General features: G+C 41.4%; 1 protein-coding gene across 11 annotated transcripts in view; it reads left to right on the top strand.

Annotated features, from left to right (window-relative positions):
• The window catches only part of AP2B1 (adaptor related protein complex 2 subunit beta 1), a 159,778-nt gene that overhangs the window by 43,812 nt on the left and 100,362 nt on the right, over positions 1-15,604 (top strand). For 10 of the 11 annotated variants that reach the window (XM_062175575.1, XM_062175577.1, XM_062175568.1 and 7 more), the window contains 5 exons: positions 1,111-1,301; positions 3,725-3,946; positions 4,453-4,573; positions 6,044-6,139; positions 13,872-13,987. In XM_062175575.1, the coding sequence (XP_062031559.1) occupies positions 1,111-1,301; positions 3,725-3,946; positions 4,453-4,573; positions 6,044-6,139; positions 13,872-13,987 (746 nt within the window). The remainder of the gene's footprint in view (positions 1-1,110; positions 1,302-3,724; positions 3,947-4,452; positions 4,574-6,043; positions 6,140-13,871; positions 13,988-15,604) is intronic. The other variant, XM_062175567.1, reaches the window with a different exon arrangement.

Here is a 15,604-nt window from a genome sequence, read left to right as displayed (position 1 = left end):
ACCACAGTATTAGCCTCAATTTGTTATGTTGGAAGTAATCTAATTTTGATAGAGTATTGTCTTGTCTTCTTTGAACTGCATGGATTCCTAGATCTGTGAGTTAGGGTACAAGTGTACTTTCTTGCTTAAAGTAACAGTTTTCCATTTACGTACTGTCTGAAAGAAGGATATATTTAAAATAAAATATTTAATTGAATCCATAATACCATTGATATAAGAAGTTATTATTTTCTGTATATTAGGAAATAAAAGTGCTTTCACAGACCATTTCTTCCGGGTCTCCCACATGGGTGCAGGGGCCCAAGGACTTGGCCGTCTTCTACTGCTTTCCCAGGCCATAGCAGAGAGCTGGATTGGAAGTAGAACAGCCAGGTCTTAAACTGGCGCCCATATGAGATGCCAGCGCTTCAGTCCAGGGTGTTAACCCACTGTGCCACAGCGCCAGCCCCTTCACAGACCATTTAATTATAAAATGCATACCAGTTTCAGAAATGTTGATGTGAAAAACTACAACTTACATACTTGATGAATTATAGTAATATAACTATCTTAAATTTGCATAAGGCTTTGTAGAAAGTACTTAACACAAATGCCATCAGATTTTATCCTCAATTAAAACTAACCTTTGAGGTGGATTAAATTATTCCAGACCTACATATTCTTACTGTAAGACATGTGATATGAATGATAGTATCAGCTCTACCCCCAATACATATACATCTGTACACATGTAAGATTATTTGACTTAGATTTTTTCTGTTGCTTAATGTATATGTATTTTTTAATTCAGTGATTTTTATAGTTTATATGTTGACTTGTTACTAACAGTTCTGAGTATTATTAAAATGGTAATTAAAATGGTATGAAATCGGTGTGACTACTAATATATAAATGTTGTCATTTTTGGTTTCTTGACCACTGGGAAACCATATATGCCATTGTTGATGGTTTAACACATGTTTTGAAAGCAGTTTATTTGTTTCTGTCTGACTTAGTAAAATGTGCTGGAACGTCTTAAGTTGAGATCTGTGGAGTGATCTGGAGGTCGATTGGTTTGTCTGTAGTTATACTGTTCTTAGTAAATCAAGATTGTATCTGCTTTTTTCTCAGGTGGTGGCTAATGCTGTAGCAGCATTATCTGAAATCAGTGAGTCTCACCCAAACAGCAACTTACTCGATCTGAACCCTCAGAACATTAATAAGCTCCTGACAGCCCTGAATGAGTGCACCGAATGGGGCCAGATTTTCATCTTGGACTGCCTGTCTAATTACAACCCGAAAGATGACCGGGAGGCTCAGAGGTCAGTCTGTTTCCTGGATGTTGTTTAGTAGTCTTGCCTGAGTCAATAATTTCTAATGTCTGCTGTTAGGATAAGAGTCTATTAGGTTGAAGAAGGTCAGTGACTTGTAGGGTGGATATTGCTATCTCCAAGGTATTTTCTCATTGGCTTTAGGTACATTTTAGATGATAGAGTAAACCATGCAAAAATTACTGTGTAATTTAAGACAGGTGCTTTTCATTTATTATTTGAACGATATAGTTACTTCAGCTAAAATCTTCCTCCTCATCATTTCATGTCTCCCAGTTTCTGGCCATGTAGCAAACAAAGGCTGTTGAATATGTCTGCAGTGGCAGAGTTTGCAGTCTTAGATACACAGTAAATGACTTCATTCTAGTTAGTGAACTGAGTACTGCCTATAATTCAGCACTAGGAAAAGTATGTAAACGCCAGCAAAATACCTGCTGCCTTCCCTGATAGCCAGAAATGATGTCAGTCTGAATTGGGAGACAATTCAGAAGCCCACCTTGTTCTATTCAGACCTCTGCCACCTTAGTGTTGGGAATTTTCACTATCAAAAATTGACACTAAATTTCTTAAACCTGTACACATTTAAGTTTACAAAATTGGAATTACCACCAGTTCTTATTGGGCATTATATATATATATATATATATATAGGCACTTTACTAGGCAAAGTAGTTCTGAAGAGATGTTGGATCTTCATTAAAGTTGACACATTTTAATTATGGTAGATGAGAACCTTCCTTGCCTGACTGAAGCTGATTTCTAAGCTACTAGAATGTAAGTGCTGTTCATTTTTCTGGGAAATTATTCCCTCTGGACTTAACTAAAGTTCACCTTGGTGGTTTCTTTCCATTAATGAAAGTATAAATATATTCTGGAAAGAACTTCATGTAGAATTTTATTTTCTGTTGATCATTGACATCACATTCATTCATTCACTCACTTAAAGCCCGTACTGTGTGCCAAACCCTGGGGCTACAGCGATGAACAGATAAAAATCATGACCCTCATGGAGCACTTATTCTGAGGGATGAGGGTAGAAGTATGTATAATGTGTATATATGCTGTAGTATATAATACAATATATATTATTATATGTTATATATCATATATAATATATCATATATAATATATTATTATGTGTTATATATCATATTATGTATATATTATATATTATATATAATATATAATATGTCAGATGGTGATAAGTGCTAACAAGAAATAGGAAGTAGCAAGGACATCTAAGAAATACTAGGCATTTTAGGGTGAGGGATTCTTTTAAAATTAAAAAAATTTTTTTTTCTTAAATGTTTTCATTTTATTTGAAAGGCAGAGAGAGAGAGACATACAGAGATCTGTTATCTGCTGGTTCAGTCCAATGTCCAGGACTGGGACAGGTTAAAGCCAGGAGCTTGGAGCTCAATCCAGATCTCCCACCTGGGTGTCAATGATCCAATTATTTGAACCAATGCCTGCTCCCAGGGTGTACATTAACAGGAAACTGGATTGGAAGTGGAAGAGCCAGGACTCAAATATATATATGAGCATCCCAAGTGGCATCTTAACCTCTGCACCAAATGCCTACCCCAGGAATTTCATTTTTACAAAAGAGTAACCAGGGAAGGCCTTGCTGAGAGGGGGGCATTTATATGAAGTTCTAAAGGAGGTCAGGAGTCAGCTGAGCAGTTAAAGGAATAGAAAACACAGCCTTGTATACTTAATTTAACAAACTAAGTTATGTTACCAGAGTGCTATCAAAATGAGGTTAATTTTTGCAGAACACCTATGATAATTAAAAATCCAAGATTTCATGAGACATTTATGTATAGGTGGCAGGGCTTAGGAGAAAAGAAGAAATTGGGAGAATATTGCACTGGTGTTCTGGTGTTTAGAAACCAAACCTCTTGCAGAGATTGCCATATTACCTGAGAGCGGGGAGTTGGTTGGTTTTCTCTTCTGTATCTTGCAGTGACACCTTCAGTCACAGTGGGCTGATAATCTCTCACTGTGAAATAACTCTCAGGATGCCTACTTTGACTTCCTAGAGGTTGAGTAGAAGTGGGCTGTAAGGCAGGGAGCCCTAACATAATGTGGGGAGACAAAGAGGACTATAAAAGAAGAAGGTAAATGGTGTGAGCTCAAGGTTTGGGATATTGCTGGTTTCCTTCCGGTTTGAACATCTCTTATTGCTGATTTTCTGAAGTCTTCTCATTTCCTTACTCTGTCTGTATTTTGCTGGGAATGAGGCATCTGCAGTGTTGGATCCCAATTTTACTTAAGCATGGAACTTGGACTTTTCCAACTGATTCTTTAATTTCTTGATATTTGGGTTATGGGACTCTGACACAATACCTTATAGAATAGATTGATCAAAGGAATGATAATTTAAGATACTAATTTTCCTTTTCTGCCCTCAGCATCTGTGAGCGGGTAACTCCTCGGCTGTCCCATGCCAATTCTGCAGTGGTGCTTTCAGCGGTCAAAGTCTTAATGAAGTTTCTAGAGTTGTTACCCAAGGACTCTGACTACTACAATATGCTGCTGAAGAAGTTAGCCCCTCCGCTTGTCACTTTACTCTCTGGAGAGCCAGAAGTGCAGTATGTCGCCCTGAGGAACATCAACCTCATTGTCCAGAAAAGGTTGGGAAATAGTGAATTAGTGATCAGAATGTTTATAACTTTGAGTTAAACTTGATATCAGTATAAATAGGCCAGTGTTAAATCTTTTTACTGTGTGAAGATGTACATGTTATATGTCAGATCCGCTTGCCTAGAATCAGTAGGCTAACAGTCAACATTTTTGTGTTCCTATAATAAATGCCTGGTATTACTCTACAGTCCAGTTTGTTTTTGGAAGGGTCTTTTTCTACGTGATATGGCTCAGGCTGTAAAACTATTAAAACTAAAACCAGACTGGGATTGTTCTGCTAACAGTTCTTCAAGGCAGCACATCCTCTGATGTCTTAAAAGGGTACAATGATCTGCCAGATGGAACTGTAAGACTAGAGGTGTACAGAGGAACTATGTCAGTTTTTTCCTGGATAGTAGAAAGAGGGCAGAGAGGCACAGATATTAGATACCAGTATAACTCAGAAGGATATCAGTATAAGCCTTCACCTTCCTTTCTGTGTTTTTGTGTACCACAGGCCTGAAATCTTGAAGCAAGAAATCAAAGTCTTCTTTGTGAAGTATAACGATCCCATCTATGTTAAACTAGAGAAGTTGGACATCATGATTCGTTTGGCATCCCAAGCCAACATTGCTCAGGTCAGACTTTAAGCACACTCAGTTTTATCATGACTTAGATCTTTTTTTTTTTTTTTTTAAGATTTTTTTTGTTTGTTTCAAAGTCAGAGTTACACAGAGAGAGGAGAGGCAGAGAGAGAGTCTTTCATTTGCTGGTTCACTCCCCAGATGGCCACAACAGCTGGAATTGTACCAATCTGAAGCCAGGAGCCAGGAGCTTCTTTCAGGTCTCCCATGCTGGTGCAGGAGCCCAAGGACTTGGGCCATCTCCTACTGCTTTCCCAGGCCATAGCAGAGAGCTGGATCAGAAATGGAACAGCCGGGACTCAAACCAGTGCCCATATGAGATGCCAACAATGCAGGAGGTGCCTTTACCCTCTATGCCACAGTGCCAGCCCCAGATTTTTTTTTAAAGATTTTTTATTTAATTGAAAGGCAGAGTTAAATAGGGAGAGAGAAAGAGAGGTCTTCCATCCACTGCTTCACTCCCCAAATGGCTGCAATGACCAGGCCTGGGCCAGGGGAAAGCCAGGAGATTCTTCCAGGCTTCCTGTGTAAGTGCAAGGGCCCAAACATTTGGGCCATCCTCTGCTGCTTTCCCAGGCACATTAGCAGAGTGCTAGATTGGCAGAGGAGCAGCTGGAACTTGAACCTGTGCCCCCATGGGATGCTTGTGGTGTAGGTGGCAGCTTAACCCATTAAGCCACTTTGCTGGCCCCAATGAGTTAGATTTTCTTCTTCTTCTTCTTTTTTATTTTTGTTTTTAAGATTTATTTCTTTTTCTTTTCTTTTTTTTTTTTTTTTGGACAGGCAGAGTGGATAGTGAGAGAGAGAGACAGAGAGAAAGGTCTTCCTTTTTGCCGTTGGTTCACCCTCCAATGGCCACTGCGGCCGGCGCATCTCGCTGATCCGAAGCCAGGAGCCAGGTGCTTCTCCTGGTCTCCCACACGGGTGCAGGGCCCAAGGACTTGGGCCATCCTCCACTGCCTTCCTGGGCCATAGCAGAGAGCTGGCCTGGAAGAGGGGCAACCGGGGTAGAATCCGGTGCCCCGACCAGGACTAGAACCTGGTGTGCTGGCGCCGCAAGTCGGAGGAAGGATTTATTTCTTTACTTGAGAGGCAGAGTTACAGAGAGAGAGGTCTTCCATCTACTGGTTTACCCCCCAAATGGCCGCAGTGGGTGGAGCTGTGCTGATCTGAAGCCAGGAACCAGGTGCTTCTTCTGAGTGTCTCACACGGGTGCAGGAGCCCAAGGACTTGGGCCATTTTCTAGTGCTTTCCCAGGCCGTAGCGGAGAGCTGGATCAGAAGTGGAGCAGCCAGGACTTGAACCCATATGGGATGCCAGCACCACAGGTGGATGCTTTACCTACTATACCACAGCACAGGCCCCAGTGACTTAGACCTTAAGATCTGACCTCTAGAAGAAGTGAGGCTACAGGATTATTGTTTGAGAATCCATAATAATTATCCACTTCTTGAATTTTATCAGGTTCTGGCAGAACTGAAAGAATATGCCACAGAGGTGGATGTTGACTTTGTTCGAAAAGCTGTGCGGGCCATTGGACGATGTGCCATCAAGGTGGAGGCAAGTGTCTGATGGTAGCTGTGATTATGCAGTGTGGGGTTCTGAGTGTTTTCTTTGAAATACATTTTTAAAGTTTATCAAGATTTTTTAAAAAGTTAAAATCTTGAATTTTTAATGAAAAACAGTTGTTCCTGGTCTAATTCTATTGTTTTATTGTTTTGATTACTTCCGTATCTCTTAGTAATATTATTTATTGATTTACAAAATATAGACTTTTTATGTTAACTTTTTTGTCTAAGAAACTTAATTCATATAGTATACCATTCCCACTTCTCTCTCCTGAGTCCAGTGTAGTTACATCATAAGGGGTTTTGTCCAGTTATATTGGTAAATTATGATGTGACTTTATTTCTTGTTCTATAAACTATAGGCTTGCAAATCTTACACATTTTATGACTTTGTTAAAACTTAGGATCAAAACAGTATTAAGTGGTTGCAGTTTCATATTAGAGCATTTTGGATTTTCCAGAGATACTTTAATTGCCATTTTCCCTTGAATTGCAGGTCTTACTTTACCCCTGTCTTCCAGCTCCTGAAGCAAAGTTTTTTTTATTATTTTTTTGGACAGGCAGAGTTAGACAGTGAGAGAGAGAGGCAGAGAGAAAGGTCTTCCTTCCATTGGTTCACCCCTCAAATGGCCGCCACGGCCAGTGCACTACGCCAATCCGAAGCCAGGAGCCAGGTGCTTCCTCCTGGTTTCCCATGGGGTGCAGGGCCCAAGCACTTGGGCCATCCTCCACTGCCTTCCCGGGCCACAGCAGAGAGCTGGACTGGAAGAGGAGCAACTGGGACAGAATCCGGCACCCCGACTGGGACTAGAACCTGGGGTGCCAGTGCCGCAGGCGGAGGATTAGCCTAGTAAGCCACGGCGCCGGCTGCAAATATTAAAATCTATAATTCTTTCATCTTACATCCTTTTCTCTTCTAGTCCTGTTTCTTTTTTGCTCCTGTCTGACTGATCTCCTTTTTGACCTCTGCCCATCATTCCATATAGTCTGACCTCATTGCGATTTCTTGTTATTGATACCTATTTTCATAGCATTTCTTTTTTTGGGAAGAGGGAGGGATTGCAGTAGCTTCTTCATTCTCTGATAATATGAGTTACATTTTTTTGTTTTATTTCTGCAGTTTGAATTTGACTTTATGATGATGGGTTCATTGTGTATATAATTTTAAAAATTTATATATATATATATATATACACCACACATGTTGTAAAGTACAGTCCATTTATATTTAAGATTTAGGTAATTAAAAAATTAATTGATTAGGACTTCTTTTTTTTTTTTTTAATTTATTTTATTTACTTGAAAGAGTTACAGAGAGACATAGAGCCAGAGAGAGAGAGAGGTCTTCCATCCGCTGGTTCACTCGCCAAATGACCACAATGGCCAGAGCTGAGCTGATCTGAAGCCAGAAACCAGGAGCTTCTTCTGGGTCCCCAATGTCGGTGCAGGAGCCCAAGGAGTTGGGCCATCCTCTACTGCTTTCGCAGGCCATAGAAAAGAGCTGGATGGGAAGTGGAGCAGCCGGGACTCGAACTGGCACCCATATGGAATGCTGGCACTGGAGGTGGTGGCTTTTACCCGCTATGCCACATTGGCAGCCAGCCCCGATTAGGACTTCTGTGTGCCTTGGCAGAGTTGTAGACTAGCAGATTTTGTTTAAGTTCTTTAAAATTAATTTGTAGTTTATTTATGTGAAAGACAAACAGAGTGAGGAGAAGTTCTTCCGTTCCCTGGTTACTCCTCAAATGCCTAGAACAGCTGGGTTTGGGCCAGAACTGGAACTTAATCCAGGTCTCCAACATGGGTGGCAGAGACCTAACTTACTTGGTGCCATCACCTGCTGCCTCCCCACATGTGTATTAGCAGAAGCTAGAGTCTGAACTGGAGTCAGGACTCCGATTCACATGCTGTGGTATAGAATGCAGGTGTCCCAAGTGGCTTCCTAACCACTGCTCTGATCACTTGTCCTCTAGCGGGGTTTCTTCTTTTGGGCAGGGAGTTGACTTTGGCTTGGAAGGCATCTTGAAGAAATTCTCTGGTCTGAAAGGGCAGATTGGTTTTTAGGTTGCCTGCAGCCTACAGTAGGTATTTTGGACTATAATTTGTATTGCCCTGCTTCATCAGGCACTAGTCCTCCATTTTTGTCCTCACTCAGAGATGTGCTGAAATTAATAATATCCTTTGTTCTTTGTTATTAAGGGTTCAGTGCCCCATATTTATTCCTGCTACATGATATACGCAGTCCTGCTTATTAGAGTCAGAGAGTTGGGCGACATGACTTCTCAAGGATACTAAAGTAGTTTGTGCCTGATGACCAGTGTTGCTTCATGGGAACAGAAGGAAGCAGATGCTGCCTCAGAGAAGCTTCAGTGATACTCAAGTTCCTACTTGACCTTCCTGTTGTTGCTCAAGTTAATGTTGCTTCAGTTTACCATTGATAAATAATTTAGTAGACCAGTTGGTATAGTGAGAAGTTGCTTAATCCTAGTTTGTACTCCTGATCCTATTGGCTTAGTTGTTTTAGATATTTAATACATTTTACTTGCTCCATTTTAGAAATGGAAATGTTTGTAGCCGGATGCTGGATCTTGATACGTTACATGTTTCTGTCATGGCACTTTACATACTTACTTTTTTTCGGGGGGGGGGGGGTGTAAAAAATTGAGATATCACCATCTGTCTACTTACTGTTAATGTAGACAGTGTTTAGAGATTTGGGTAGCATAAAAATGAGATCTTTTGTGCTCTTCCTTAATGTAGATAACCATCTGTTCTATCAAGCTGTTGTTATTGACCTCTCTGACAAATCTTTAAAAAGTAATGGAAAATTCTATTCTAAAGTTAAAAGAGATTTTCTAGCCCTGAAATTACTAGAAAGTGTTTTCAAAGCATTTAGATTCTGAGAGGCTGTTAGGGCTAAGTCCTGTAACCAGTGGAAGGTCTTCCAGAAAGAACAAGCGTCTGATTGCTTTCACTTCTTCCTTTGACTAATAGTGCCTTTTTGGGAGTCTGTGGGGAGTGAAATTTCCCAGGAATCTTGAGATCACCATTCAAGAATCCTATCTTAATACCTAGTGCAGTCGTCTCAGCTCGCCTAGATTTGTTCTAGAACTGTTTCAGTGCTGAAAGTGATCAGTTTGAGAGTTGCATGGAAACCTAAACACAGTTACTGGAGGAGAGAGAGACTAAGAGTGCCTGCTGCAGCTAACTCATGCCTGGGACAGGGAGCAGCAGCAGCAGGGGGTTGTAGTGAACCCTCTGGACAGCCTCTAAACCGACCTGCCTCTTATTTTCAGGGCAGGTTATCCTTTTTAATTGTGTAGTTGATTTGAAAGATAGGATAAACATGAAAACATGAATTTTAATTGTTTAGCTAAGAGAACAGGGCCTATTGGAAAGTTCAGGTGTCCTCAAGAGTTGGAATTAGTATTTTTATCATGACTGTGAGGAGATGAGTAAAATACCTGACACTTTTTAGTTTTCCAAGTAAGGATCATTCCTTAATTCAAGAACAAACAATTTTTTCTTCTTAAGGGAAAGACGTAAAATAATACAAGACAAGTTAAACAACGATAGGACACTCTGCTTCCCCTATCCCTTCACCCTCCCAGAGATGCAGTGGACATGAATTGGCAGATAGAATTTTGAAATCTTTGTTTATAGAGTCCAGGGGGGTAGACAATGTATGGCCTGCAGGTATATAAGATCTGTGAAATCATTTGGTCTGGCATTGCCGAGTCAACTGCCGGTGAGATTCAAAATTCAGTAAATCTACTGCAGGCTAATTTTTAAGTGGATTATTTTGTGTGGCCCACAAATGATGTTATAAATATCTAAATGATGTTATAAATGGCCCTTGGCAGAAAAAAGATGCCTCATCACTGAATTATAGTACTTCATACACACAAGCTTTTTGTTTTTTAAAAATGCATTCATATTATAAATGCTATTTCTTCTTTTTTGTTTTTAAAGATTTATTTATTTAATTAAAAGGCAGAAATACTTAGAAGAGAAAGAGAGAGAGAGAGAATCTTCCATCTACTGGTTCACTCTCCAAATGGCCACAACTGCCAGAGCTGGGCTAATCCAAAGCCAGGAACCAGGAGTTTCTTCCCAGTCTCCCACATGGATGCAGGAAGGTCCCAGGGACTTGGGCCATGTTCTGCTCCTTCTCCAGGCACATTAGCTCAGAGCTGGATCAGAAGTGGAGCAGCTGGGACTCTAACTAGTGCCCATAGAGGATGCTGGCACTGCAGGCAGAGGCTTAACTTTCTGTTATTTGTTTCTGTTATTCTGCACAATGCCAACCCCTAAATAATGCTGTTTCTTTAATTTTGTGATCGACTTTTTTTTTTTTTTTTTTTAACTTACTGTATAGTGGGCATCTTTCAGTGTTACTGTTCGAAGGTTACATCATGGCTTTTTCCTGGATTTATTTTTTTTCCTTCCTTCCTTCCTTCCTTCCTTCCTTCCTTTCTTCCTTTCTTCCTTTCTTAGATTTATAAGCCAGGTGCTTATTCCTGGTCTCCCATGTAGGTACAGAGAGGCCCAAGGACTTGGACCATCTTCTACTGCTTTCCTAGGCCATAACAGAGAGCTGGATTGGAAATAAAATAGCCAGGACTAGAACCAGTGGCCATATGGGATGCTGGTACTGCAGATGCAGGATTAATCCACTGTGCCACAGCACTGGCCCCAGCCTATGTATTTTCTAATTTATCATAACATACTTAAATTTTTTCAACTGTTTTCCTGTTGTAATAACTTAGCATAAGAATTACTAGCTGAAAAATGAATAAAATAGAGGAAATAAATAGAGAGTGGACAAAAATACATTTAAAATTGCAGAATCATTTCATGGTGAAACAGTTATTATATGTGTACAACTTCGTATAGTGACTAAAGGTGCAATTTTGTTTTTATTAAATTCCTTAGGGTGATTTAAATTAATGTCTTACATTTAGATTTTATTAAAGAAATTTTCAGGTATACAATAAGGTCAAATTGAATAATAAGCTGTTATGTATACATAATCCATCTTGAGCATATATCACCATATTGCTGTTTCGTTTTATCTCTTCCTTTTTTTTTTTTTCCCCCTTCATAGAGGGTGAATTACTATTGTATTGCACCGCAAATTCCAGGTATCATCTCACTGGAGTATCCAGTTTATATATAAGGTCCTTTTGACATTTAAAAAAATATTATTTGTTTATTTCAAAGGCAGAGTTACAAAGAGGCAGAAAGATCTTCCATCCACTCGTTCACTCCCCAGATGGCCACAGCAGCTGGAGCTGGGCTGATTTGAAACCAGGAGCCAGGAGCTTCTTCCTAGTCAGTCTCCGTGCAGGGGCCCAAGGATTTGGGCCATCCTCCACTGCTTTCCAAGACGCATAGAACAGTGGAGACTTGAATTGGTGCTCGTATAGGATGCTGGCACTGCAGATAGCAGCTTAACCCATTGCACCAGTATGCCGACTCCTATAAGGTCCTTTTAAAAAGCCATTGTCACGGCCAGCTCTGTGGTGTAGCTGGTAAAGCCGCCACTGCATTGCTGGCATCCCATATGGGTGCCAATTCATGTCTCAGCTGCTCCACTTCTGATCCAGCTCCCTGCTGATGGCTTGGGAAAGCAGTAGAAGATGGCCAAAGTGCACCCACATGGGAGACCCACTAGAAGCTCCTGGCTTCGGATCAGCTCAGCTCTAGCTGTTGCAGCTATTTGGGGAGTGAACTAGCAGATAGGAGACCTCTCTGTTTCTCCCTCTGTCTGTAGCTCTACCTCTCAAATGAATAAACAAATAAATCTTTTTTTTTTTTTTTTGACAGGCAGAGTGGATAGTGAGAGAGAGAGACAGAGAGAAAGGTCTTCCTTTTTGCCGTTGGTTCACCCTCCAATGGCCGCTGCAGCCGGCACATCGCGCTGATCCGAAGCCAGGAGCCAGGTGCTTCTCCTGGTCTCCCATGCGGGTGCAGGGCCCAAGCACTTGGGCCATCCTCCACTGCCTTCCCAGGCCATAGCAGAGAGCTGGCCTGGAAGAGGGGCAACCGGGACAGAATCCGGTGCTCCAACCAGGACTAGAACCCGGTGTGCCGGCGCCGCAAGGCAGAGGATTAGCCTGTTAAGCCACGGCGCCGGCCACAAATAAATCTTAAAAAAAATAAATAAAAGCCATTATCATACCATTACCATATACAAAATGTTCCTTGTGTGTTCCTTTGTTCTTTTGGTTAGAATACCTCTTGGATGATGCTGTGTATTTCCTATGGCATCTTATCAGGAGGTATATAATGAAGTGATCCATAGTAGTACATTTTTAATATATGACAGGTCAGTTCTTGATTTTCAAGCTTATTCTTCTAGAATTATATCTCTCTCTATCTCTTTTAAATATTTGTTTGAAAGGCAGAGTTACAGAGAGAGAAATATATCTTCAGTCTGCTGGTTCACTTTCCAAATGGCCTCAATGTCTGGGCTGGGCCAGGCTGAAGCCAGGAGCTGGGAACTCCATCCTGGTTTCCCATGTAGGTGCAGGGCCCAAGATCTTGGGCTGTCCTCTGCTGCTTTCTCCAGCGCATTAACAGGGAGCTGGATTGGAAGTGGAGCAGCCAGGACTTGAACCAGCACCCATATGGGATACTGGCCCTGCAGGCAGTGGATTAACCCCTTGTGCCACAATGCTGGTCCCTAGAATCATCTTGCTTTGAAAAATGGAAACTTTCCATGTCAATACATTTTTTGTCACATTCTTCCATATTTTCTTAATTGATAAAAGATTAAATTCCATGTATAACTTACATAACTCAAAAAATGATAAATTGTAGCCGGCGCCGCGGCTCACTAGGCTAATCCTCTGCCTTGCGGCGCCGGCACACCAGGTTCTAATCCCGGTCAGGGCACCGATCCTGTCCCAGTTGCCCCTCTTCCAGGCCAGCTCTCTGCTGTGGCCAGGGAGTGCAGTGGAGGATGGCCCAAGTCCTTGGGCCCTGCACCCCATGGGAGACCAGGATAAGCACCTGGCTCCTGCCATCGGATCGGCGCGGTGCACTGGCTGCAGCGCGCCAGCTGCGGCGGCCATTGGTGGGTGAACCAACGGCAAAAGGAAGACCTTTCACTCTGTCTCTCTCTCACTGTCCACTCTGCCTGTCAAAAAAAAAAAAAAAAATGATAAATTGTTTAGTAGTTCTTAGAGTCTTTTTATATTTAATTAATTAATTTGAAAGAACTTATAAAGAGATATTTAGATCATGGGTAGCTATGAAAAACAGAATGAGAGGTGGGTCTTCTCCTTAGAGAATATGCTTATATGCTTATGCACAATTTGGCAATTTTGTTTCAAGAAATATAAAGACACTCTCTGCTGTCATCACTCATCCATGAACTCCAGTTAAAGAGGTTCTGCTTGGTTTAATTTTGAATTCTTATTCTTGCCTCATCTTGGCTTATTCTTTGTTATCATTTGTGTTCTCCTGGCTGTCCAAGAGATTTTTTTTCCCCAAGAGATTTGAATTGACTCATCTCTCAATATATTTTGTAATGAGCAAGATTTGAGGTATTTAGAACTGCTGTAGATTTATATAAGATAACCCAGCATCAAATTAAGGGCATGATTGTTTTCTTTAGTTGATACAAGTATATGTTTCAAACTTATTTTTTTCTTCATGTTGAAATAGTATCACTAGATAGATTATCTGACTTCTCATTTTTTATGTTCCTCTTCCAGCAATCAGCAGAGCGCTGTGTCAGCACGTTACTTGATCTAATCCAGACCAAAGTAAATTATGTGGTCCAAGAGGCGATTGTTGTCATCAGGGACATCTTCCGCAAATACCCTAACAAGTACGTCCAATTGCTCCTATCTCCTTGTCTCAAATCAGTTAGGAAATGTTTAAGTAAAGTGCTTTGTAATTGACTAGGTAAGAAGTACTCTTTTTAACTAAAGTTTGAATTTTCACTCTGCTTTATTACTTTAGAAGAAATGAAAACCTGCCTGAATATACATGATAAATTAACATATTTTATGGTTAACATAACCAGATTCTTTGTTTTTAAAAAAGCATTTTGTGGCCGGCACCATGGCTCACTTGGCTAATCATCTGCCTGTGGCACCGGCACCGTGGGTTCTAGTCCCGGTTGGGGCACCGGGTAGTAGTCTCAGTTGCTCCTCTTCCAGTCCAGCTCTCTGCTGTGGCCCAGGAGGGCAGCGGAGGATGGCCCAGGTGCTTGGGTCCCTGCACCTGCATGGGAGACCGGGAGGAAGCACCTGGCACTTGGCTCCTGGCGCAGCACCAGCCATGGCGGCCATTAGGGGAGTGAACCAGCAGAAGGAGGACCTTTCTCTCTGTCTCTCTCTCACTGTCTGTAACTCTACCTGTCAAATAAAAATTTTAAAAAATTTAAAAAAAGCATTTTGTTTGTACTGTATTTTTATTTTATTTTTTAGTTTTTAAAAAATTTATTTGAAAGGCAGAGAGAGATCCCCCATCCTCTAGTTCACTCACAAATGCCCAGAACAGCTAGGGTTGGACCAGCCCAGAAGCCTGGATCTCAATCCAGGTCTCCCACATGGGTGGCTGGGACTCAATGACTTGAGCCATCACTCACTGCCTACCAGGTGCACATTAGCAGGAAGCTGGAATTGGGAGTAGAACTGGCAGTTGAACCTGCACACTCCAATATGGAATTTAGACATCCCAAATACCAGCTTAATGGCTGCACCAAATGCATACACCCCAACCAGAATCTTTGATGGTGAAGTTGCTGTTAACGAGAATACCTAGGGGTGGCTATAGAGGCATAGCTGTTAAGCTGCCACATGGGAAGCAACATCCCATATCAGAGTGCCTGGAATTGAGTCCTGCCTCCACTACCAATTCCAGCATTCTGCCATTGTGCACCCTGGGAGGCAGCAAGTGATGGCTCAAGTGCTTATGTCCCTGACACCCATGTGAGAGACCTGGATAAAGCTCCCGGCTCCTGACTTTGACTTGGCCCAGTCTTGGCTGTTGCAGGTATTTAGAGAGTGAAACAGCAGATAGAAGATCTCTCTGTCTGTAGCTGTGCCTTTCAAATAAAGAAAAGTTAATTAATTAATTAATTTAAAAATAGGCCAAATCAGTTTGCTGGGAATGCAGTCTAGGTCTCCCACATGGATGTCAGGGACTCAATTGAACTGTCACCTGACACCTTGCAGGGTGTGTGGCAGCAGGAAGCTGGAATCTGGAGTAGAGCTGAAGCTCAAACCCAGGGCACACTGATATGGGATGTTAGTGTCCTAAGTTAGATTATGAAAGCAAGCAATTGAACAATCTGAAACAGTGAAATAACAGTGAAATCTCATTTTGCTTTTACAGTAATAGAGATAGCTTTGCTGAAGCTCCTGATTAGTCTTAAAGGTAATGTAGTAAGTTGGCTTGGTGGTATGCTGAAGAATTAGTGGAAGGGCAGGCGCTGTGG

Source organism: Lepus europaeus, chromosome 18 (genome assembly GCF_033115175.1).
Source record: "Lepus europaeus isolate LE1 chromosome 18, mLepTim1.pri, whole genome shotgun sequence".
NCBI lineage: Eukaryota > Metazoa > Chordata > Mammalia > Lagomorpha > Leporidae > Lepus > Lepus europaeus.
The sequence above is the reverse complement of the archived record's forward strand: the minus strand, read 5'-3'. Positions and strand labels throughout refer to the sequence as shown.